At 51.5% G+C, this 23,232-nt stretch overlaps 14 protein-coding genes across 14 annotated transcripts; 7 read left to right on the top strand and 7 right to left on the bottom strand.

Moving 5' to 3' along the window:
* Window positions 1–814: 814 nt before the first annotated feature.
* SAICODRAFT_32150 (Cullin-domain-containing protein) lies at window positions 815–2,159 on the top strand. Its single transcript, XM_019168130.1, has one exon. It carries the CDS (start codon window positions 827–829, stop codon window positions 1,976–1,978), a length of 1,152 nt encoding a protein of 383 aa, XP_019021121.1. The 5' UTR covers window positions 815–826; the 3' UTR covers window positions 1,979–2,159.
* Window positions 2,160–2,170: 11 nt separating this feature from the next.
* SAICODRAFT_85715 (oxidoreductase) lies at window positions 2,171–3,131 on the bottom strand. The gene is made up of 3 exons (XM_019171410.1): window positions 3,009–3,131; window positions 2,720–2,951; window positions 2,171–2,666 (listed from the first exon to the last, which is right to left on the bottom strand). The coding sequence occupies exons 1-3, from the start codon at window positions 3,093–3,095 to the stop codon at window positions 2,188–2,190; spliced, it is 798 nt and encodes a 265-aa protein (XP_019021120.1). The 5' UTR covers window positions 3,096–3,131; the 3' UTR covers window positions 2,171–2,187.
* Window positions 3,132–3,272: 141 nt separating this feature from the next.
* SAICODRAFT_27933 (DUF1749-domain-containing protein) lies at window positions 3,273–4,194 on the bottom strand (the record flags this gene model as incomplete). Its single annotated transcript, XM_019167073.1, has 2 exons — window positions 3,273–3,551; window positions 3,604–4,194. The coding sequence occupies 2 exons, from the start codon at window positions 4,192–4,194 to the stop codon at window positions 3,273–3,275; spliced, it is 870 nt and encodes a 289-aa protein (XP_019021119.1).
* A 170-nt stretch (window positions 4,195–4,364) lies between these two features.
* Window positions 4,365–6,687, bottom strand: SAICODRAFT_10301 (uncharacterized protein; the record flags this gene model as incomplete). The annotated part of the gene is made up of 4 exons (XM_019165211.1): window positions 4,365–6,100; window positions 6,152–6,263; window positions 6,315–6,406; window positions 6,462–6,687. The coding sequence occupies 4 exons, from the start codon at window positions 6,685–6,687 to the stop codon at window positions 4,365–4,367; spliced, it is 2,166 nt and encodes a 721-aa protein (XP_019021118.1).
* A 138-nt stretch (window positions 6,688–6,825) lies between these two features.
* Window positions 6,826–7,275, top strand: SAICODRAFT_10300 (uncharacterized protein; the record flags this gene model as incomplete). Its single annotated transcript, XM_019165210.1, has 1 exon — window positions 6,826–7,275. The coding sequence occupies one exon, from the start codon at window positions 6,826–6,828 to the stop codon at window positions 7,273–7,275; it is 450 nt and encodes a 149-aa protein (XP_019021117.1).
* A 193-nt stretch (window positions 7,276–7,468) lies between these two features.
* SAICODRAFT_21984 (uncharacterized protein) lies at window positions 7,469–8,054 on the top strand (the record flags this gene model as incomplete). The annotated part of the gene is made up of 2 exons (XM_019166498.1): window positions 7,469–7,744; window positions 7,791–8,054. 2 exons carry the CDS (start codon window positions 7,469–7,471, stop codon window positions 8,037–8,039), a joined length of 525 nt encoding a protein of 174 aa, XP_019021116.1. The 3' UTR covers window positions 8,040–8,054.
* A 778-nt stretch (window positions 8,055–8,832) lies between these two features.
* SAICODRAFT_32148 (uncharacterized protein) lies at window positions 8,833–9,484 on the bottom strand. The gene has a single exon (XM_019168129.1). It carries the CDS (start codon window positions 9,430–9,432, stop codon window positions 8,893–8,895), a length of 540 nt encoding a protein of 179 aa, XP_019021115.1. The 5' UTR covers window positions 9,433–9,484; the 3' UTR covers window positions 8,833–8,892.
* Window positions 9,485–10,360: 876 nt separating this feature from the next.
* SAICODRAFT_73751 (Ribophorin I) lies at window positions 10,361–11,973 on the top strand. The gene is made up of 2 exons (XM_019170888.1): window positions 10,361–10,687; window positions 10,741–11,973. Exons 1-2 carry the CDS (start codon window positions 10,374–10,376, stop codon window positions 11,849–11,851), a joined length of 1,425 nt encoding a protein of 474 aa, XP_019021114.1. The 5' UTR covers window positions 10,361–10,373; the 3' UTR covers window positions 11,852–11,973.
* SAICODRAFT_68035 (RNA-binding domain-containing protein) lies at window positions 11,874–12,494 on the bottom strand (the record flags this gene model as incomplete). The annotated part of the gene is made up of 3 exons (XM_019170351.1): window positions 11,874–12,256; window positions 12,312–12,418; window positions 12,474–12,494. The coding sequence occupies 3 exons, from the start codon at window positions 12,492–12,494 to the stop codon at window positions 12,034–12,036; spliced, it is 351 nt and encodes a 116-aa protein (XP_019021113.1). The 3' UTR covers window positions 11,874–12,033.
* Window positions 12,495–12,770: 276 nt separating this feature from the next.
* Window positions 12,771–13,161, top strand: SAICODRAFT_21980 (ubiquinol-cytochrome C reductase). Its single transcript, XM_019166497.1, has 3 exons — window positions 12,771–12,796; window positions 12,852–12,937; window positions 13,041–13,161. Exons 1-3 carry the CDS (start codon window positions 12,791–12,793, stop codon window positions 13,141–13,143), a joined length of 195 nt encoding a protein of 64 aa, XP_019021112.1. The 5' UTR covers window positions 12,771–12,790; the 3' UTR covers window positions 13,144–13,161.
* Window positions 13,162–13,474: 313 nt separating this feature from the next.
* Window positions 13,475–19,683, top strand: SAICODRAFT_97831 (uncharacterized protein; the record flags this gene model as incomplete). The annotated part of the gene is made up of 2 exons (XM_019172130.1): window positions 13,475–13,836; window positions 13,887–19,683. The coding sequence occupies exons 1-2, from the start codon at window positions 13,532–13,534 to the stop codon at window positions 19,681–19,683; spliced, it is 6,102 nt and encodes a 2,033-aa protein (XP_019021111.1). The 5' UTR covers window positions 13,475–13,531.
* A 445-nt stretch (window positions 19,684–20,128) lies between these two features.
* SAICODRAFT_45554 (RNA polymerase III subunit Rpc17) lies at window positions 20,129–20,528 on the bottom strand (the record flags this gene model as incomplete). The annotated part of the gene is made up of 2 exons (XM_019168814.1): window positions 20,129–20,323; window positions 20,376–20,528. Coding segments are annotated over 2 exons (348 nt in total), but the record flags the coding sequence as incomplete, so codon positions are not given.
* A 5-nt stretch (window positions 20,529–20,533) lies between these two features.
* On the bottom strand, window positions 20,534–21,852 carry SAICODRAFT_37488 (D123-domain-containing protein; the record flags this gene model as incomplete). The annotated part of the gene is made up of 3 exons (XM_019168564.1): window positions 20,534–20,596; window positions 20,775–21,606; window positions 21,680–21,852. The coding sequence occupies 3 exons, from the start codon at window positions 21,850–21,852 to the stop codon at window positions 20,534–20,536; spliced, it is 1,068 nt and encodes a 355-aa protein (XP_019021109.1).
* Window positions 21,853–22,079: 227 nt separating this feature from the next.
* SAICODRAFT_37487 (the Holo forms of Rhodotorula Graminis D-mandelate dehydrogenase At 2.5a) lies at window positions 22,080–23,206 on the top strand (the record flags this gene model as incomplete). Its single annotated transcript, XM_019168563.1, has 2 exons — window positions 22,080–22,225; window positions 22,279–23,206. The coding sequence occupies 2 exons, from the start codon at window positions 22,080–22,082 to the stop codon at window positions 23,204–23,206; spliced, it is 1,074 nt and encodes a 357-aa protein (XP_019021108.1).
* Between the last annotated feature and the right edge of the window lie 26 nt (window positions 23,207–23,232).

Raw genomic sequence — 23,232 nt, 5'->3', positions numbered from 1 at the left:
CATGGTCGGCGACATTATGCTCTACCTCGACCGAGTTTACACCAAAACGGCTAATGTTCCCCAGATCTACGACGCTGGATGTCATATCTTTCGAGACGTCGTTATTCGGAATAATCAGGTGCATTCATCCTTAATTTCCACAATCGTCAATCTTGTTCGAGCAGAAAGGGATGGAGATGTTATCGATCGATCACTTGTCAAGTCGATTATTGATATGCTCGGCACACTTGAAGCAGGCGGTGCAATCCCGGCAAATGGTGCGGGAAATGTTTACGAGTCAGATCTGGAACCTAAGCTTCTCGAGAAGACCAGGACATATTACATCAACGAGGCACGTACCCTACTGCCTACATACTCTGCACCACAGTACCTTGCTCTCGTTGACCGCCGGTTACGCGAGGAGAATGAGCGTTGTACTACGTACATTCCGGCTTCATCAGCATCAAAGTTGACGCGGGTCGTTGATGGGACTATGATCGAGGCGCATATGAAGGCGGTTATCGAGGTTGGCACAGGTATCAGCTGGATGCTGGAGCATGACAAGATCGAGGATCTCGGACGCGCATGGAGACTATTCCAGAGGGTTGATACAGATGTCAATGCGCTGAAGACGGCGGTGTCGGAGCATGTGATTGCCGCCGGTAAGGAGATCAACAACGCTGTTGCTGCTGGCGTAAATTCCGTGGAGGAAGGCGCAGAAGGCGAATCGACTGTGAAGGAGAAGGTGTCCGCCACGAGCCTGGCGCTCAAATGGGTTGAGGACGTTGTCCGATTGAAGGGCAAGTATGACACAATCTGGCACGGGGCTTTCGGCAGCGAGGACACGATGGAGAAGACGATCTCCCAATCCTTCGAGCATTTTATTGCTCTGCACCCCCAAGCACCAGAATACATCTCCCTCTTCATCGACGACAACCTCAAGCGTGGGCTCAAGGGCAAGACTGAGACGGAGGTGGAGACGGTGCTGGATAGAACAATCACGTTGTTCAGGTACTTGAAGGACAAGGATGTATTCGAGAAATACTATAAGGGCCACCTGGCGAAACGACTTCTGTGGGGAAGAACAGTGAGCGACGACGCTGAGCGCGGAATGATTGCGAAGATGAAGATGGAAATGGGATACAACTTCACGAACAAGTTGGAAGGAATGTTCAAGGACATGAGGTTGTCTGCAGAGGTAGTGGACGAGTACAAGAAGCACATGGAAGGACAGGAGAGGGCGATTGAGATGACTCCACAGATCTTGACGTCAACGCACTGGCCACCGGTGGTAGCACGGGAGACTCAGGACACCTGCATTTACCCACCAGAGGTCGAAAAGGCACGCCTATCCTTCCAAGCATTCTACCTTTCTCGTCACAACGGGCGTAAGCTTGCATGGTGTCCACACCTTGGTACTGCGGATATCCGAGCGGTGTTTACGAACAAGAGACACGAGTTGAACGTGTCTACTTACGCCATGGTGATTTTGCTGCAGTTCAACAATGTGCCACAGTCAGGAAGTCTCTCCTTCCAGGACATCCAGCAAGCGACGTCTATCTCCGCCGGCGAGCTTGTCCGTAATCTGCAATCACTGGCATGCGCAAAGTACAAGATCCTGACAAAGGAACCAAAGGGAAGGAACGTTTCTCCTACCGACCGTTTCTTCTTCAACGAGTCCTTCTCGGCCCCAATGACCCGCATCAAGGTCCCAACGATCGCAGCCTCCAACAAAGTTGAAAACGACGCCGAGCGCCGCGAAACAATGAAAAAGCTCGACGACGAACGCAAACACGAAGTGGAAGCTGCCATTGTGCGAATTATGAAGTCCCGTAAAACGATGGACCACAACAACCTCGTCGCCGAGGTCACAAAACAACTGAGTACGCGATTCAGTCCTAGTCCGAACATGATCAAACAGCGTATCGAGGGATTGATTGAGCGGGATTATTTGGAGCGGAAGGAAGGTGACCATAGGGTTTATAATTATCTTGCTTGAGCTTGAGCGGGTTCTTTGGCGTGGCATGATTAATTAGGTTTTCACTGGCATGATATGGTGTTTCGAGCGTTTCTTTTGGAAATTGTTTGGCGGATTGGGTTGGGTTCATGAAATACGCGTGATGCAATACATCTCATATTAGGGTGGCCATCTATCGGGTATCAACAGTGTAACATGGTGTCCGCAGCGTCCCATCCCATCCCACCCCATCAACGAAGAGTGTATCCACCGTCAATGATGTAGTCGGCTCCGGTGACAAAAGTGGACGCATCCGAAGCGAGATAAACATACAATCCCTTCAACTCACTCGGCTGCCCCATTCTTCCACACGGTGTCAAATCCAACCATTCCTTTAAGAACGCCGGATCCGCCATCCCCGTCATCTCCGTCTCAATATATCCAGGACTAACACAGTTAACCCTTGCAAAATCTCTAAACTCCCACGCCAAGCTCTTTCCCAGCTGTACCACGCCCGCTTTAGAAGCATTGTACGCCGCTTGCGATTGTGGGACGTTGACGATGGTCCCGGAGATGGAGGCGGTGATGATGATGTTTCCGTAGCCTTGTTTCTTGAAGATTTTTCCGGCAGCTTGGGACGAGAAGAAGGCGCCATTGAGGTTTACGTCTGTGATCCAGCGGAAGTCTTCGGGTGTGTTTTCGAGGGCGGAGACGTGTTTGCAGACGCCGGCTTTTTCCCACAGTCAACTCCGACCTTGGTCTTTCCGGTTTAGTAAGACATACCGTTTGCGATAAGAACATCCAACTTTCCAAAGTCCTCGACAATCTTGTTTAAGCAAGCTTCAATTTCCTCCGGCTTCGCGACATCCGCCTGGTAAGACTTTGCACGAACACCGTACTTGCTCTTTAATTCCTCCACGGACTCTTCGGACAACTTCTTCGAGCTTTCGGAGGTGTAGATCGAGGCAACATCAGCGTTCGCCTCGGCCATTGCCTGTGCCAGAACGGCACCGATCTACCAGCACAAAGTTAGACTACGTCATTAAGAAGCAGCGGATCAACGGGAACGTACCCCTCGGGAAGCGCCGGTGATCGCAACGACCTTGCCCTTCAAGTTGAAGAGGTCCAACACAGGCTTGTTTACTGGTTCGGGATACATTGTTGGTTGTCCTTGTTCTTGTCAATTGGTTTTGACCAGACCAATGTCTCTTGTATTTTGTACTTTGCGGCCGCGGGGAGAACGGTCGTTAGACTGGACTTCCGGCGCGCGGGGGATTGGGCGGAACTCGAAGCCGTCTTTCGGCCCGCCCGCCGACAATTGTATCAACTTTTATATCTAGATTTTATCTACGAATGTCTCGAGATGTTGCAAAAAGGTTTTGACTTGTTCTGATCCTTCTTCACCAATGTCATGACGTGCCCGAGGTAGGAGCACGAATGTCGCGTCACTTGGGCAGTCTTTCTTCCATGTATCCAATAGCATCTGCTTGTCGACTTGTTCCCGGACGTATTCATCTTCGTCGCTATAAACTGCCAATAATGGCATGTCCTCGGGTAACCTCGACCAAGGCCTCTCATCCTTCTCCAGATCAGAAGAGAAATAGTCATCCTGACCCTGTACGTACACTCAGTCAGTCAGGATTCGATATCCGAAGGAGCTCACGTACCCCCTTCGCTGCCAGCGACCAAAACCTGTCCGCAGTAATCGGCGCACCACCAATAACATCACAAACCTTCCTCGGCATGATCTCCTGCCCATCTTCAACAGCCTTCATCGTCCGCGCCAACTCCACGTATCCATCATACACCTCTTGCTTCATCTGCGACGCAATATATTCCCGATCCGACACGGGCGCCTGCAATACCACTCCCTTCAGTACCTCCGGAAGCCCCTCGCCCTTTGTTAGGAGTAGATGTATGATGTCTTGACACCCTGTCGAATGTCCGACAAGCACAATCCTCCTCTTCCCAACCTCATGCCCAAAATACTTGACACACCGCTCGATCTCCTCTACATCCCCATCTAACCCGCCAACGCCATACCCACCATAACTCGTACTCAAATGAACTTGCGCGAATGCCCAGTTTCTGCTATTGCACCATTCTGCGAGCGTCGGGATGAAGCCGACAGTGAGGTAGCCGTCTGTTAGGCCGCCGATGAAGAGGAGGAGGGAGCCGGAGGAAAGGTCGCCTGATTCGAAGGCAGTAAGAGCGGGTGATTCAGAGTATTTATGAAGGTGGCCTTCCATTGGTAGCATGATGCTGTTCGTCGACGGTCTACAGCGAATTGGATAGGGTTTGTATTTTGAGTTTATCGGAATTGGCGTTAGCGTTTACGCAGGTGCTCCCGCGACCGTGGGAAGCTGTATCTGTATGAAGGTGTGATATGACATGCAAATTAGATCTATTTTAATGCAATTGAATCACCTCACTTCAACATCTTCAACTCCTCACTCACCGCCCCGTTACTCTTCAAACTTAACACAGCAGCCCTCTGCCCCCTCTCCACCAACTTGCCCAACTCAAACCCAGGCTCCCTCACCAACTCCGCCAACACCGCAGCAGCAAAAGAATCACCAGCCCCCGACACACTCACAATCTCTCCCTCACCCAATTCCGCGACAGGTGGATACCACTGAATACACACATCTCCACTGAGCCCACGAGCGACGATACGGCCATCCTTAACCGAAGTTGGCGCAATCCCAGACTCCGGTGGAAGAAGCTGTACAGCAATAACCCCCAACCTGCCCAGCGTAATCAACAGCACCGGAACATACGGCAACAAATGCACGGCCTGTTGCACCAACCCCGCCTCAAACAACCCGGACGTCCTCAACATGGGATGAGTTCTAAACAACACCTCCACATCCCTCCTAAACTGGGGTCCAGTACCTAAACCATCGATGATTTGCCACCATCCCTCATCGGCAAAGTACTCGTTCGTACGGGCTGCTTCGAACATAGCTTCGAGTTCGAGGGTGTTGGGTTTTGCGACGCTTATGCACCCGAGGGGAAGACGGGTTTTCGTGCTCGAGAAGAGACGGCCAGATTTGGGTGCGGAGGTCGGTTCGAAGAAGACGTTTGCTTTGCTTGCTCGGCCGGCTTTCACGGTCGATGCGATGGTGTCCGGACTAAGATTCCCATCAAGACACACCCACCTCGGTTTCGCTCTCTCAATTTCCCTAGCCACGTCCTCTGCAGCGATATGCTCTGCCGCATTCATATCTGCGATCGCAACGACCAATTCACCATGTTGGTCGTGGACAGCTGTATACCTCCCCGTACTCTCACCCTCCACAATCTTAACTCCACTCGTATCTAGACCGAACTTGTCCATGTGTTCGAGAAGCGCTTTACCCGACTCATCGGAGCCAACACGAGAAACGAGTCGAACGTCTTTGACACCGCAGAATGCCGCGGCTGTGGCGAGATTGAGCCCAACACCGCCGGGAGTAGTGATAGTCCGACCCGGATGCGATGTATGCAATTGAAGAGCTGACGAAGCAGATGCACTCAACGTCGACGTCGCGTCCATAGCAACAGACCCAACAACAAGCAATGGCGCCTCATCCTTTGCCACCGTTCTCCCTTTCACCGGTTCCTCAGCCACTCTAAGCACGGTCTCATCCTTCCACCCATCCAACCTCGCGACCTCCTTCGCGATGCGAGCACCGATTTCGGCATTCCACATCACCAACCCAATATTGGCCTCCAGGCTCTTTCCTTTGGTCAGTTCTTTCACCGCACGCAACAAGAATGGCGTGATATCCTTCCCCTTGATCCCCCTCTGTTCCGCAACCCGAAGCGCAGTATTGATAGCATTATTGATCAATGCCTCCGGAAGCGCGAATCGGGGTGGAATAGGATTGCAGATAAGCGTTGACGAGGTGAGACCCATACTGTGTCCTGCGTGTATGATACGAGCAGCCTCCTCCGCATCAGCGACCGTCGTCGGACTCATCACACCCGACGACTGGGTCCAAAACGCGGGAATATCGGTGGAGAATGCGTTATTTGCGTTCGAGATCGTGGCGACGGTTACGCCGTGTGTTTCGAGGACTTCCATCGTGCGGGGGATATCGAGGATTGCTTTGGGGCCTGCGCAAATGACTGCTACTGGTGTCCTGGATAACTCCAGTAAATCTGCGGAGACGTCCATTGCTATCCGCCACATCGGTTAGTGGGGGGACAAGTGGGGAAGGGGTAAAGTACTGTTTTGAGCATCGCGGTGGACACCGCCGATTCCGCCTGTGACAAAGACTTTTATGCCGGCTTGGTGTGCGAGGATCATTGTTCCCGAGACGGTTGTGCCGCCTGTTAGGCTCTGTATGCCAACGTTAGAGACCACGACCACCTGTTAAACGAAGACATATACCTTTGATGTGACGACGGCCATATCCCTGCGCGAGACTTTGTGCGCCTTTGTCCCGATTTTGGCGAGGGATTCGAGCGCCTCGTCGGTCAGCCCTGCACCCAGAGATCAACAACTCGTCCCTCCCTGACAAGAAGAACGGTCTCGCACCAACATGACAAACGCCATCCAGCACAGCAACGGTCGCCGGCTCCGCGCCATTCCTCCTCACCACGGCCTCCACGTCCCTCGCCATGGCCAGATTCTCAGGATATGGCATGCCATGGGTGACGATGGTGCTCTCCAGGGCCACGACGGGGGCTTTCGTGCGCAGTGCTTCGGCGACGCGGGGCGAGAGGCGGAGGTGTTTGCAGAGGGGCGGGACGCTTCGGAACATGGCGGTTTCGTGGTCGAGGAGTGAGAGAGTGTGTGTGTGTGTATTGTACCTGCTTGTGTATCGATTGTACCTGCGCCGCTACATCCCCCCCACTTGGAAACCCCGCTGTGCTACATCATCGTGTCATCCCCAAGTGTGATGTTCCACCACTCGACGTCCCATCACGCCTCGGGAATCGTCAACGGCGCTGTGCCCGAGAGCGTGCGCCCAGACGGCTCCGTGCGGAAGGAGATCAGGATCCGTCCAGGGTACACTCCACCAGAAGACGTTACGCGCTACAGGAATGCGAGAGCGGAGGCATTCAAGGGGGTTGACCAGCGGGCGAAGCCGACGGCTGCAGACGAGGAGGGCAGGAAGAAGAAGAAGCGGAGTCGGGGAAAGGGGAAGAAGGCCGATGCCGATGAACCACCAGCTGCGACCGCTGAAGAGCACCCTGAAAAACGCGCCCGTGCCCTCCGCAAGAAAGTTCGACAAGCAACAGACCTCAAAGCCAAAAAAGAAGCCGGGATCCTCCTCCTCCCCGAACAAGAAGACAAACTCTCTCAACTCGGACGACTAGAAGAAGAACTCTCCTCTCTATCTCTATAGATGTATTTTTCATATTAAAGATGCTCCATTTCCCCCTTAGCGCCACCCCCGAAATCATGGTTCATGCTCCCGTCCGTGCCGTTGTCCCGCGAACCATCGAGTCATCGAGTCATCACCATTGCTACTGCTACTGCTACTGCTATTCGACCAGCATACATTCACAACAACGACTATTGCTAGCATACATTCACCAATGTCCACCTTCAACATGTCCTCCCTATCCCGCACCCTCCCAGCCCCCTCCCCCCTCAACCGCCGCGCAGTCCTCCCCTTCACCCCTCACTCCCTCCCCCGTCTTCCTCGCTCTTTGTCTGCCGCTTTATCCCAACGCTCAAGAGAACTGAGATTCGAGAGATGGGTTGAGGAGAGAAAGAGGGGGATCGAAGAGAGGTGGGGGGTTAGGAGGGGTGTCGTGCTCGTTAAGGAGGAGGAGGATAGGAAGCGGAGACATTCGAAGACACTGAACCGGGTACGTTCTTGTCACCACTCTGCCTCTTTCTAACACTGTGTCATAGACCTACAAATCCCGCCCATCGACTTACTTTAGTCTCGCCCCACCCAATCCATCATCCCCCCTCTCCCACAACCGCCGCCGGCGCGCAAGTGCCATCAGTGCTGATCCAAATGACGCGTCTAACGCTCTGGCAGAGGAGATCATGGAGTTTCGGAGGGGGTTTAGGGAGGAGAGGGCCAAGAGATTTTTGAGGATGGGGAAGGAGGCGAGGGAGGAGAGGGGGTGGAGGGGGAGGAGGAAGTCTATGTAGGGAACGTGTGGGATTATGGTGTACGATATTCAGTGAATGGGTTTACGTGGTGTTTCGTTTTCATTTTGGAGTTATTTGGTTCAGCGGCTGGAGTCTTCGTATTAATCATGGCTATCCTCAAGATTCGACGTGATCACTGCCCGGCCTGCAATTCCTCACTCATGCCCTCTTCATCGATATCACCCAAAAGTTGCTCGTGCGGTTCGGAACGGACGACGTCGTTTGTGGCTTGTGTCTCGTCTTTGCTCTGCTTCGCATGAACAACAGGGGTGTCTTGCTGTTCTGTCTCGCGAGCGTTAACGTTGGTGTCTTCTTTCCCGATGTTGGGAAGGATGAAGTTATCGTTTTTGGAGAAGGAGGGGAGAAGGGCGGACATTTGTGGTTTGTCTTGACTGTTCGTTCGGACTGAAGAGTCAAGGTGATGGATGACGTTACTCCGGAGCCTGGTTCTCAGTTAATAAGGTCCGGTACCGGGCCGGTTGTTCCAAGTCAGGGTCTCGTTCCAGGAAGCCAAAGTATTACAAAGCAAACAGCAGAGAGCGTTCTGTAGAGATGATCAAAGCAAAGCGAAATGATTTGGGAAAAGAATCGTGTGAGAGAAGCAGCACCCGTGGGAAAAACAACCGGACTCATTCGCGGCTCAAAACCGAGACAAAAATTGGGGTGTTTAGGTTTAAAGTCCATGTAGCAAAAAAGCATGACATCTATCTACCTTCTCCCATCGCCATAATTGCGCCCCGGTGCACATCCTAGCTCATCTTTACTCTGGGTATATTGGAGCTATTGTAGACTATGCCCCGATCAACGGGCTACTAAGCGTCCTGTTTCACCTCCAACTCCCCTTTCCCATCATCTACGACTTCTTCCTCCCAGTCCTCTTCTGCCTCTCGTTGATATTTCTTCCCATGCCAATCTTAACGCCCTGCTGGCCAGGCCCACCCCTCTGTCCACTCAACAACCCAGGCATCCAATCCGGATCCAACAAATCCACCTCCTTCTTCTTCGAGTGTCGCTTTTGTGCTCTCTCGTACTCTTTCTGGTCTGCTCTCAGGATGGGATTGAACACACCCTTCTGGTTCGCTCTGCCCGCCGTGGGTTTAGGGAGTGAGTACACATTTCCTTTGGTGTGCCACTGCATGTTCTTCTTCAAAAACACCTTGAAGTTACCATTTGAATCCGTCGCACACGACGTCCTCATGAGCGTCGCACCACCACACCCCGGGCAAAACTTCTCGTTCATCTTTCTCGTGATCTTGAAGCATGCATGACATCTCATAACCCAGGTCTTAACCGTCTTGATGCGTGCACCGGATTCGTAGTTGATGAGGTTGAGACCCATTTGGAGCATGACGTTTTGCATGGCGAAATCACCGGTTGAGCAGGCGGCTTTCATGTATTGGGGTTTGGATGAGGTCACGTCTTGGGTTGAGGCGTCTTTTGCTTTGTGGGCGGCGATGTTGGAGGGAGTGATCCAGCCCTCGCCGTCGGACTCCTCTTCCTCCTCCTCTACTACCTCGACTTCCTCGACGACTTCCTGGGTCTCCGCTTCTGGCTCCTCCGTGACCTCCACCAATGGTGCAGCAGTCTCGTGGGCCTCTGGTGCCTCCTCAGCGGGTGCTGCCGGCTCAACGATCTGCTCAGAAACCTGCTCGGCCTCTCCCTCAACCTTCTTCTCCTCACCCTCCTCCTGGGTTTTCTCCGCCGCCAACTTCTTCGGATCAACCCCATTCGGCCCCTTCTGCCCCGGCACATTCCTCAACCTCCAATCCCCACCATTCAACTCACACTCCAACTCATACGTCAACGCAATAACCTGCATATCGGTGCCACTCATAACCTCATAATCACCAGTCTTGCGCGCAAACGACGCAACATGCTTCAGTGACGCCTCTTGTGGTGCGCGAACTGTGAGGAAGGGTTCCCAAAGGGCGAGCTTGGCGCGGGAGGCGGGGTCTTTGATTTCTTGGATGACGCGGGGGATGGTGTAAAAGTGGGCAGCCTTTGCGCGGAGGGTGTTGATGGAGGCGGAGATGATGGGTCCGGAGTCGAGGACGAGGGAGTCGATAGTGGGTCCACTGGGCTCGCCAAAGGCGGGGCCGGTTGGAGCAACAGGAGCCTGGGATGCTGTGGTCTCTGACATCGCTCTATGACCGATTCTACTGAGAATAGAGAAGGAGATTGTTGGGTTTGTCTACGTTACCTTCGCCTCGAAAAATTCGGGACGCAAGCGGTTGTGCTCGATACGGGGTGCACGTGCCCGGCGGACGGTCGAGGACTCGCGCGACCCCCGAACCGCCAAGAGCATCAGAGCAGTCAACACCAATTGCAATTGCAATGATCCTCCCAACACTGTCCTCCCTGCTATTTCTAGCATCGCTAGCATCAGCCTTTACTCCACCAGCAAACCTCAAACACACCAATCTCCTCCGAACAATCGATCTCACGAAACCGTACGTTCGCGAAACCTATGCCGTGGTCGTGCAGAACATTGCGGATGAGCCTGTAAGCGAGTATTACTGGCTCGCACCGAGACAGGACAAGGTTGCGTATGTTGAGGCGAAGGAGAAGAAGAGTGGTGGGAACGGTGCGGTGTTTGAAGTTGAGAAGGTGGTTGAGGATGATGGTTATGACCACTTTCCCGAGGATGAGTACGCTCACGAAGTGCACGTATGTATTGACTCTTTGCTAAAGTACCTCACAGGGGCTATGAATACTACCGAATCTCCTTCCCAACATCCCTAGCACCCTCAGAGAAACTTACTCTCACCGTCTCATCCGCAACTGTCGACTCCGTCTCCCCTCACCCCTACCAAATCCCTCAAAACGGAAAACAATATCTTCAATGGCACGGCTACCAATTCGCATCAAGCGCCTACGAAACCGAGAAGCAGCGCACAAAGTTCAAGCTCAAGTCGGCCGACATCCCCGACGTCACGACCACCGACGGAAACACCGAGGGTGCGGAGGATCCTGTTCGTGTCGGTACCGCGTTGACCTACGGTCCCTACGGGCCTCAGGTCGCTGGTGCGAAGGGTAAGCCGATCGCTGTCCGCTACGAGTTTCAGGCTCCCGTCGTCAAAGCTACAAAGTTCGAGCGCGACATCGAGATCTCTCACTGGGGCGGAAACCTCGCCGTCGAAGAACGATACTGGCTCGCGAATGTCGGTGCCGTGCTCAAGGGCTACTTCTCCCGCGTCCAGTACCAACAGTCCGCCTATACCCAACCCATTAGCTCTGCCGTCCGTTCGTTGAGGTATAGCTTGCACCCCAGCACCCGTAACGCCTACTTCACCGACGAAATCGGCAATGTCTCGACTTCCCGATTCAGGGCTGGACGTGAAGGTGGACGAAACGCAAATTTGGATATCTTCCCGCGTTATCCTGTTTTCGGTGGATGGAATTACTCTTACACCGTCGGGTGGGATCAAGACCTTTCGCAGTCGTTGAAGCAGATTGACGATGGGAAGTATGCGATTAAGGTTCCTTTCTTGGAGGGTCCGGAGAGTGTGCAGTATGAGGATGTGAAGGTCCGTATTGTTCTGCCCGAGGGTGCGAAGAACATCCAGGTCGCTACCCCCTTCCCGATGAAGGAGTCGAGGAGCGTACACAAGTGGTTCATGGATACCATCGGAAAGCCCGTCGTTGAGCTCTCCGCACAGAACATCGTCGATGATGTCCGTGGCCGCGAGGTTGTTGTCATTTACGAGCTTGGAAAGTGGGAGATGATGAGGAAGCCTATGACTGTTGCCGGAGCTGTTTTCGCAACTTTGGTCATCAGCTTCATCTTCGGAAAGCTTGACTTGAAGATTTAGGAGGAGGAAGGAAGAAAATCTTAAGATATATATGTGTGTTGTACAGTTTTTGATAACTCGTGCGAAAAATGCCGGGAATACCATTCATGCCCTTATGACCAAGAAAGAAAACAATAACCCCCAAAACGCCGTTCCATGTTGAAATAGCCCAATCCCAAAATCTTTCACTACATGCTGTTGATTCACTCGATGTTATGTCGTGCCTTTAACCTCTCCAGTTCTGCCTCCTTCTTCGCCAAATCGGTCGCCTTGATCTTTTCTGGCTGGTGGTACATCACGACAAGATATCGATCTGCGAAATTGAATCCACTGAGTTTCTCACATGCGGTCTTCGCATCCATGACATCTTCATACACGACGTAAGCTGTACCCTTTGTCGCCGTTGTGTCTCCCACTCGAATTTGTCTGTGTGTGAGCTACTCGTCAGTCTCGTTTTCGAGTCGAACCGCAGAACACACACCTTACTGCGCCGTAACGACCAAACAGGTCCCACAGATCCTCATCCTTGACCTTGAATGATATGTTCTTCACGAAGAGAATGCGGTTTGCGTCCGAAGGGACATTGCGCTGTAAGAAGATCGTTAGTTTCTCTGAGAAGAAGTATGAGTATCGTCCTACATACAGTCCGTAATGCCATTGCCATGGTTGCTGTTCTTGGAGTTCAATTGCGACGATATATGATGTAAACAGTCCATGTCGAACGTCGGCGATGGTCGGGCGGTGACAAGTTCACGTGAGAGCGACCTCGTTTTACATTGAGACGGGTTTAAACATCTGGAATAAATCTAAAAAGCACGTCCTTTCCACCCATCTCACCCATTGAGCCATCTTCGAACAGCCCGGCCCCCACACAACTGCAGCTGTGTCCTGCCTGGCCTTCGAATTCAGGAACCGCCAATCCGAAGCTCTGGAAACTCAAGAAACCACAAGACATTCAAAATGGCCGTACGTGTCCTGATCCTGCTGCCGTGCTTCACCGATGACTGACCTGTGTGTTTAGTTCTCCACCACCCTCTACAACACCGTCTTCAAGCGCAACTCCATCTACTTGTCTACCATCTTCCTCGGCGCTTTCGGTTTCCAGATGTGAGTTTGACTCTCTACATCCGTATTGTCGCCCGTTGCCTGGGCTTGGAATTTGCGGACATAAGAGTTTTTGCACGATCAATGCTGACAGTGCCGTGCACAGTGTTTACGACGTCGGCACCTCAAGATTCTGGGACAAGATGAACGCCGGTAAGCAGTGGAAGGATATCCGCCACCGCTACGTCGAGGAGGAGGACGAGGAGTAAATTTAGGCGAAAAAGTGTCCGGATCTATTGCGGTTTGAGGAGGAGGAGAAGACCAAGTCGACCTAGACGGAGGAAGAGGGACGTTCATTGTACAACACGCCCATGACTACGGAGCGATGATGGTCGTGGGGAGAATACCAGGCCCATCGCCTTAGCTGGGTCAATATCTAATAATAAAAACATCAACATGTACAACTCTCCCATTCTCTATAGCTAGTCATGCTTTGTATCTTCTGTGACGTACGCTGCATTATGTGCATGTTCGTGCGCCGGCCGCGTTCCCCAGTGTCTCTGCCTGTCTCGAGGGAGGTCCGGCGAAAACATACGAAACCAGGGAGGGAAGAGCATATACCCCCGATAAACGACAACTGCTGGACCAACGGACATCATGGAGTCCCTAAGCCAGCAAGCTCATACCAAACTTTCCCAGACTTTCTTGTCGCTTCCTCGCAAACACGGATTCCATTTCACTCCTTCCGCCAAGAATGACCTCTACACTGTTCTTTTCGGTGCAATCTCCGCCTCAAATAAGTATAATCATCTCTTCTTTACTCATGGATTGCCTCGAGAGCGATTGCCCGATGGCAGCGTTGATTGGAGTCTGGTAAAGGCACAAGGTGGTGGAAGGAAAGGTGGACGGGGTGAAGCGTGTGGACATGTCTTCAAGAAGGGAGAAGCCGTTTACCGATGCAGGTGAGACAAACATGGGCGTTTCCTTCTGGACCCTGCTAATTGGTCTACAGAAACTGCGGTCTCGACGATACATGCGTCATGTGCTCCAAATGCTTTCACGCCTCCGAACACACTGGACACGATACGTCGCTCTCCGTGAACGGCGGCAGCGGTGGATGCTGCGACTGTGGTGATCCGGAAGCGTGGAAACAACTTTTAAAATGCGCAATTCACTCTGCCGACGTGGAACCAACACCTTCCGAAGAAGTGGCCGATCCAATGGCCAAGGATCCTACACCAATACCCGACGAACTTAAGGATGCGATTCGGAGGACAATTGGGCAGACATTGGACTTTATGCTTGACGTTATCAGTTGTTCGCCGGAGAATCTGAGGTTGAAGAGGAATGATAAGGATGTCATGGCGGATGAGACCTCGTCACGATTATTCGAGGACGTATACCCACGGTCTTCTCCGGATGACCCTACAGAAGAGCAAGATGGGCAGGAGCTTTGGGCGGTGGTTCTTTGGAATGATGAGTCGCATACATTCATGGAAGTCATTGAGCAAGTGTCGCGAGCAACCGGTAAAGGCCGTGCATTCGGGCAAGATGTTGCCAACAAAGTCGACAATATCGGACGCGAAACGGTGGAGATCAGCAGTGCACTTCCGCATTGTATGAAGGTTGCCTCTGTTATCGAACAGATCCGTCTCGCTGTCACGGTCCGTTCCGCTCGTGATGTCTTCCGCGAGGAGATGTGTGGTGTAATCATTGAGTGGCTGAAGGACATTGCCGGATGCAAGGTCGGTGACGATGACAACATCTTGAGGGAAATCATCTGCGAGGAGTTGTGCAAGGAATGGAAGAGGGGCAGTGCTGGTGCAAACGCTGGCGTTGGCCTTCAGGGTTACGATGAGGTGGAGGATCCGAGTGATATGGAAAGCGACGAGGATGATAGCGATGATGAGAACGCGGCGCAGGTGACTGGATTCGGCGCTGAGGACGTGGCTCTTATGGGTGCCGAGAATGCTCTGGAAGAGATATTGCTGCTTGCCGGAGAAGATGCTGATGATGGTGGTGACATGGGCGTTCAAGTGCAGCAGCTTGTTCCCGTACTCAACGCTGCAGCGGCAAGAGCAACAGCAAAAACACCCACACCTCCGAAGAAAGTTCACGCGAAAGCCCACTGGTTGGAGAAGAAGCCTGTTGGGCCTACCGAGGTATGGGAGGACACGAAGAAGTATCTCAGGCTGGATTGGCTGTTCCTGTTTGATCTGAGGTTATGGAAGAACGCCCGAGAAGGTTTGAGAGAGCTTTACATCGGCACCATGGTGGTGAAGCCTGCTTTCAAGAGGATCATGGGTATTCGTTTTGCTCGTGTCTATCCCAAACTCGCTGAAGCTTTCCTTATTGCCGATCGCGAGCCGGAGCACTCGATTATTCTCTTCTCCGTGCAGATATTCACCGTTCCGTCAATTGCTACTGAACTAGTCACTCGGTTTAACTTCTTCACAGTGCTCTGCGCCGCTCTGTATACGTTCTTTACGTACAAACAAATTGAACCTCCAGCAAGAGTCGACCCGAACGCTATCGCTCTATGCGAATCGTCGAGCTTCAAGAATAGGCGTTACTACCATCTCTTCCACGATTTTCGGTACCTCCTCAACACTGACGCCATTAAGAAGGATATCCCAGCGTCGAGCTCGTACTATTCGCAGTTCTTCGACTTTGTGCACCTCTTCCAGGGAATTAACCCTAACAAGCGCATCAGCGATAGACACGTCGAGTACGAGTCCGATACCTGGGCGAATGCGTTTAATGCTATCATCCAGGTATCGAAGGTTTGCAAACTTTTCGCAGATGCTTACGCATACGCTTCACCGATACAAGTGTGCAGCGCAATATCGGATCTTACGAAAATGCTGGGTACTTGGGCTATGGGGGGTGACCGAATGAGGTTCCTGAACAACGAACCTAAAGGTCCTGTTAGGTTCTACCAGCCACCTCAACTGATCACTAATCGACGTGTAATTGAGTTTGAGGTCGATAAGGAATCTGTGAGTTTCCATCATCCTATGCATTGGCTTCTTATCTCGCTGGTCGAGCAGGCCGGTGTGCTTCCTGCAGACATGATCAAACAGTTTGTTCTTGAACCCTGCAAACGGGTTGGGTCTGTTGCCGGCTACCACGCTTTCGCGGAAGCTGAGCAGGTATTCCTTGCCATTGCGGACTACCCGTTGAGAACGTGCGTGCTGCAATCTCAAGCCAAGATGGGCTTCTGGGTACGTAATGGTGTTAGCATTCGTGGGCAACAACACCATTACCATGAGACCTCAATCAGGGTGCATACTTACGACAAGGACGTTCTGTTTTTGCAGTTAGCGCTGTGCATTGTTGATCCCGAGCTTGTCCTTATTTCCATGATGGACCGCTTCAGGGTTCCGATTCAGGTAGTATCGCAATTGCAAGACCATCCCGCGTACGACAAAGAGCAGTACCTGTATATGTTTGAAGAGATGTTGGCACTACTGATTGCTCTTCTATCAGAGCGATCGAGCGCGGTCGGTTGGAGTCACGAACAACAAGCAGGACGGGAAATCGCACATGCGCTGTGCTTCGGTCCTCTAACTTACTCTGACCTACTCAGACGCATCCCTGAACGTGTTGCTGATGAAGGTAACTTTGAAGAGATTCTTGGCAAGTTTGCCTCGTTTAGGGAGCCAGATGGCCTGAATGACCAGGGAACATATCAACTCAAGGATGAGTTCTTTGATATGGTTGATCCGTATTTCTTCCACTTCTCACGTAATCAACGCGAGGAGGCCGAGTCTGTGCTCAGGAAGCGCTTGCAGAAGAAGCTCAAGGCTGAAGGTAAATCGGAGAAGGACGCGGTTGTGGTTCCAGCGCTTCGCCCGGTTACGAACGGACCTTTCACCAGCCTTGGTGACGTTGTGCGCACACCTGCGTTCGTCTCCATCATCATCGATGCCCTTGATTGGGTTCGTGTGACTTTGGAAAGCTCTAAGGCGGAAACCTTACTGGATCAGGCCTTACATCTCACCATCTTGGCCATGAAGCAAGACAAAATGGACGGACGAAATGCCTTTGCTGTCCAGGCCTGCACGTTTTCGCCGGTCGGTAGTGTCGACGCTGAATACAGGAGGCCCTGTATCTTGGAACAACTGAAGTTCTTTTCGACCATCGAAGATGTTAACGCGCTTCATCCGAAGATCTCCTTGGTCATGAATATGCTGAAGGAATTTGACTTGCAATCTTTGCCAGAAAATATTCGCAGCGACATTTTTGGCAGATCCGACGGTGAAGCCAATCCTTCGGCCACCGCTGCAGCTGCCGAGGCTCAGCGTAAGAAGGAAGAAGCGAAAGCCAGGCAAGCCAAGATTATGGCTCAGATGCAGGCGCAGCAAGCTAGCTTCATGGCCAACATGGACTGGGGCTCTGACGAAGATGAAGACATGGAGGATGACGCACCGACTACAGGTTCGACTCCACACAAACACTGGGAGTTCCCTTCAGGTACTTGTATCTTGTGTCAGGAAGAGTGCGGTGAATCACAGATTTACGGTACTTTGGCAATGGTCCAACCTACCAATGTCTTCCGCGAAACACCGTTCGAACACAATGACTTTGTCTATGAAGTCCTGGGTGTGCCCTCAAGTCTTGACCGATCCGCTGAAGACATTAGGCCGTTCGGCACAGCTACCTTGAATAAGGAAGTGCGTTCAACTCTCTCTGCCGATGGTAAGAGGAAGAAGGTTGAAGATCAAGGTCTTGGGATGGGCTGGCCTCCTGCGTGTGTTCGTGACAGAAAAGTTACTACTGGTTGTGGGCATCTAATGCATGCAACGTGTTTTAACCAGTATCATGAGAGCGTCGTACAGAGACATGCAGTTCAGTCCTCAAGGAATCATCCCGAGAATATACATCGCAGGGAGGTTCTTTGCCCGCTTTGCAAGAGTTTGGGCAACGCATTCCTTCCGATTCTCTGGAAGGGTAAGCAGATCTCCTATCCTGGCGAGCTTCGATCAGGCCGGGATCTTGGACAATTCTTGACAGAGGAGGTTGGTGCAGCGCTTGGCCGTTACCAAACATGGGGCGATGAGCCTGACTTGCAGCCGGAGATCAAACTCCCCATCAAATTCAATAACTCATCACGCGAACTTTGGTCTTGCCGCACGAAGAAATTACGAGATGCAGTTACCTTCTATATCGAAGACGCTATGTTTGAGCCTGTCCTCAAAGCCCTCGATGAGAACCACCTCGAGAACGCCGTTTCGCACCTGAACTTCAGGCAAATGCGTGGTGTTGGCGGAGACGCAATAAGTGAATCCGAGGTCTTGTATACCATGTACCGCCGCTTCCGCGCAAGCTTTTCGGCAGAAGAAGAGAGGTTCCGAAGCGACGGTGGCGCGAATATCAAGGGCGTAGAGATGTGTTGGGAGCTGTACGCGTCCACCGTAGCGGCAGCAGAGATCGCTCAACGAGGCAGCGTTTTGTCGCAGGACCCCGTTCCTCAAACGCTTATGGCGGCTATTCCGGAGCAGACATTGACTATGCTCAAGGTTCTGTGGGAGTCATGCATGACATTTACTACGCTTGGCATCCGATTGGGTGGACGCTCGCAGATGATGCCGGAATGTATCAAGGTTGTCGAAAGGACGCTTACTCAGATCTTCTTCGGACACCCCCATATCGATGGCCTCCAGGAAGCTGATGGCTTAACGCTTGACTTCAAGCCGTTGTTGTTCGACGATCCATTCGAGGTGCTTGTGTCTACCGCCTACTCACTTGCGCCTGCACTGAGAATCGACATTCGCCACATTCTCCACCTATGCTGGATTGCGCAAGTCGCTCAGATCATCATTACCATTGCTAATGAGATCCAGACCGAGGATATGACGTGGTTTAAAGATCATCGCATTCAGGCAATGGCTGGCAGCCTGCAATACCCAGAACAAGACCTGGAGAGCTTCAGGAACTATACGTCTTACTTGTTGCTTCATGCGGGTGGAAACGACATCCATCCTGATGTGATCACGAAGCTCGATACGCGCATTTGGATCTGTATGGTTGAAAAGTATGCCTTGCCCTTCTTGCGCAAAGCAGCCATTTTCTTCCATACTGGATGCGATGTGGAGTTCAGCGACGCACCGAGAGTTAACGAAGACGAGCCTGAGTTGGTTCGCTTATACCGACTGATGGATTTGCCTTCATTGACTGATATCTGTGCCCTTCACGAATCAACAACTGCAGACGGCATCATCCTCAAGGAGATGATTTCTGGATGGTGCAGGCATTACCATTGGTACAAGCACGCTGCTAGAGGAATGGACTTGTCCACGGAGCAGCGGTCGCAGTTGACTACCAGGATTAGACTTCCTCACCCGACGATCTATGAGTTGATTGGCTTGCCGCGAAGGTTGGACATACTGTTTGAGGCGTCTCTGTCACACAGATGTCACCGCTGCGGGAAGGCACCCAGTGACCCATCCATCTGTCTCTTCTGTGGAATGTTCGTCTGCAGTCAGTCTTTCTGCTGCTCAGAAGATGGCAAGGGAGAATGCAATCGGCATGCACAAGACTGTACCGGGTCTATCGGAATGTACCTCATGGTCAAGAAGTGCGTCATTTTGCTTCTCTACAACGGCAATGGGACATTCTTCAACGCACCATACCTGGACTCTCACGGCGAAGTCGATGTTGGTTTGAAGCGTGGTCGACCTCAGTTCTTGAATCAGAAGCGCTACGATCTTGCGGTAAGGAATCTATGGCTCAGTCATGGGGTACCGAGTTACGTTGCTAGGAAGTTGGAGGCTACCATTGATATCGGAGGTTGGGAGACGCTTTAGAATGTTATATGGATATAGCATAGCATTATGATTTGCTTCGGCGTTTGGGTTTGGTTCTAATATGATGTGATACGATCGAAGAATTAAGGTTCAAAAATTGCAATTTCCCAACCGGCTCCAGTAAAGTAAAAGTCTTGATTAATTATAGACCATGTTTTGCCTTGGGTATATTGTTTATATCCTTCTCCGCTGGGTATTATTATTCATACACCGTTCTTTGAGCTGATTATTCCTCCATTGCATCGTCACTGTGTCCCACCACCTCGGCTTCTTCATTGTCCTCCCCATGTCTCACTTGATGTTCTTCCTGATACTCCCCTTCCTGATATTCGCCCTCCTGTCCATCATGGTGCTCATATCCCTCTCCACTTTCCTCGTCACCCTCACCATTCTCCATCTCCCCATTTTCCTCAGCAGTCACGCCAAACAACCCCAGAATGGCATACATGTCTTCTTCACTCAAGCGGTTCTCCATCTCCTCAACAATGTTGTACAAATCCACTGCAGCTTTTGGTCTTGAGTTAATGATCTGTAATCTTTCTGCCTTCGTAAGATCGAACTGTGCAAGATCCTGGGACAGTTGAACGATTTCTTCCGCGGTGTAGTTTGCTGCTGGAGATGATTTCAGGTAATCAAGAAGCTGTGAGCCAAGTCAGCAAATTCCAGACAAGGAAAATGGGTGGCTGCCTCACCTCATACTGAATAGTCCTGAAGTTTGCTGAACCCAGAGCAGCTGCTGAACCCAGTACTTGCGCTGTCTCCTTCTGCCGTTCCTCAATTTCTTTGAAGTGTGCAAGGACTTCGTAATCTGTGAGGAATGCCTCCCTTACTTTCAGGATCTGTAGGGCGATTAGTGAGAGTCGAAGTCAAACTCCACTTGGGCTGCTCTACCTTCATGACTCTCGTCACAGTGCTGTTTGTTCAGAAAGTGTACGACAAAGTCTACGTTACACAAACAGTGCCTGCATGTTCTGAATATAGCAACAGGATGGGGGAATGAACCGGATCAGTATTTATGGACTTGGAAATGGGTGTCATTGGTGTATAACGGAAAGGAAATAAAGAACAATTCACATCCGGAGTCGCTATACTCCAATAGCGCTTTCAGCGACAAGCTTTCTCCACTTCTCTGCAAACTCCGCAATATCTGCCCCAGAACTTGCATCAACAACGTCTTTTGGTACGCGATGTGCAGAGTATGCCGGTGCATTGAATGTACCAACATTGTCCCCTTTGTGGACCAGTCTGAAATCAATCTCCTCGGCCTCCTCATCGCCATCACCGTGCGGCATATCCAATATCTCTGGCCAGGTGAACAATAATGTGTCTGTACTTGGCGAGAATGCATTGATGTCAATCAACCAGACACGCTCTAAAGATTGTGTGACGTAGACATCGAACACGAAGTCCGGATCAGGGAAAGTTTTCTTCAATTTTTCTTCAAAGAAAGACTCTATGAGCTCGGTCAGCTGTATTTCAATGTTGGCAAGGAAATCGTAGTGGTTTGAATCACGTTGAGAGATCCCTAGCAAGGTCCGCGACCGGACGAAACATCGAAACTCCATGCTTGGGACTATCTCAAACCACTTTCGCAGCACAAGTTCGTACTCAAACGGCAAGCCCTCCTTCTTGTCACAGTCATCGAAAGGGTGATCTAGATCATGGTTGATAAAGTCCGAGCTCTTCAACATAATGTAGACATCTGATGCAGAAGTGCACTTCATAGTGTTGTCAGCTGATATCCATGTTGCGTCCTGGGGTGATGACCAATTGAGCTTTGGCAGAACTGCGCCATCAAGCTCGGCAATTGTTGTCCGTATTTGAGCATCTAAAGACGGGAAGGAGGTAGATGGATCACCGGCATCAGATGCAGTACTGAAGGATGCATTGCTTGATGCATCGCTCTCATCGCCCTCGGCATCGCTAAGCTCCTCAATGTGTGTGTCTCTAATCAGAATGATGAGCTTCGTTTCATGCAATGAGTCTTGCATCTTACTCTCGGCCTGGTAAATGGATGCCATCTGCATCCAGGTATTGCAGGAATTCTTTTGGAAGAGGTTTGATAACTCGCGATTTTGGAGTGAGTGGCTTATAGAGTGAGTACCATGATGAGAACGAGCAGTTCAAGACATGAGCACCTGTCACGGGCGGGAATGAAGCAGCATTCATGTGGTGACTGGAAACCAAGGTGACTGCTATTTTTCTCGGGTATGTATCTCGTAAGTCGTGTTCGGAACTCTGCGCTCCGGCCTCGGTTGGATTCCCCGCGTTGTACGACGTCGTACTCCTCAGTCTCCGCCGTACAGCGCATGTCCCGTATGATTACAGGAAATTATATAAACGTCCTTGCCCATGATGATTCGGGCAACTAATCCAACGGGAACTGCAAACATACAATGACGCCTAAACCCCGTGTTCTCTACCTCGGTGCCCCTCTTCGGTACAAGCAGGATCAATTCAAAGAATTTTGTGAACACTTCGAGATCATAACTGAAGAAGTTCCCGAACGTCAGAAGTTTATTCAGAACCTGAAGGACAAGAAGTACGCTCTCTCTTGTTGTTGCCTCCTTTGGCTCAGTGCTAACACTTTCGTAGGTATGGAGACTTTGCCGCAATCCTCAAACCCCACTTTGAAAGCGGTAATGACTTCCGCGTTGACCGTGAAGGCAAGCGTTTCGACAAAGAGATCATCGACCTTCTTCCTTCAAGTATGAAGATCATGGCAGGAGGAGGCGCAGGCTTCGATCCCATCGACACAATTGAGCTCGGCAAGCGTGGAATTTACTACTGCAACTGCGCTGATGCGCCCGCCGAGGCTACATCCGATACCGCGATCTACCTCATCATTGGGGTATTCCGTCTTCTTTCCTGGGCTGAGCAAGCAACGCGCTGTCGCGATCCAGCTGTGTTCAACGACGTTCATGACAAGCTGTTGACAGCGACATGCAACCCGAACGAGAAGGTTTTGGGTATGGTCGGCATGGGTCTCATCGCTCGCAAGATTGCACGGAAGGCGAGGGCACTCGGCATGGTCCTTCACTATTATGATCCCTTCCGCGCTCCTAAAGAGGTGGAAGAAGAGTATGGTTTGGTCTACCACGAGGATTTGCACGAGATGCTGGCTATCTCGGACTGCGTCAACCTCAGTGTACCATACATGGAGTCTACTCACCATCTTATCGACGAGGCGGCCCTCAAAGCCATGAAGCCCGGTTCGCGTATCGTTAACACTGCCCGTGGTCCAGTTATTGACGAGAAAGCACTCATTGTGGCCCTCAAGTCCGGTCACATATCTTCCGCCGGCCTTGATGTCTTCGAGTTCGAGCCCGAGGTTCCGAAGGAGTTGGCCGAGATGTACAATGTTACCTTGACGTGTCACGCCGGTGGAGGAAGCAGGGAAACCATCGTCCGTTTCGAGGAGCTGACGATGTTGAACATAAAGACATACATTATTGATGGCAAGGATCCCATTTCGCCTGTCAACACGAAGGTTGTCAAGACTGCGTTGTTCGGCAAGCATTAGGTATGAAATGTTTGGATTCGAATACT

This window comes from Saitoella complicata, assembly GCF_001661265.1.
Source record: "Saitoella complicata NRRL Y-17804 unplaced genomic scaffold SAICOscaffold_29, whole genome shotgun sequence".
NCBI classification, from domain to species: Eukaryota; Fungi; Ascomycota; class Saitoellomycetes; order Saitoellales; family Saitoellaceae; genus Saitoella; species Saitoella complicata.
Note: the sequence above shows the minus strand (reverse complement) of the source record. Positions and strands in the feature narration are given on the sequence as shown.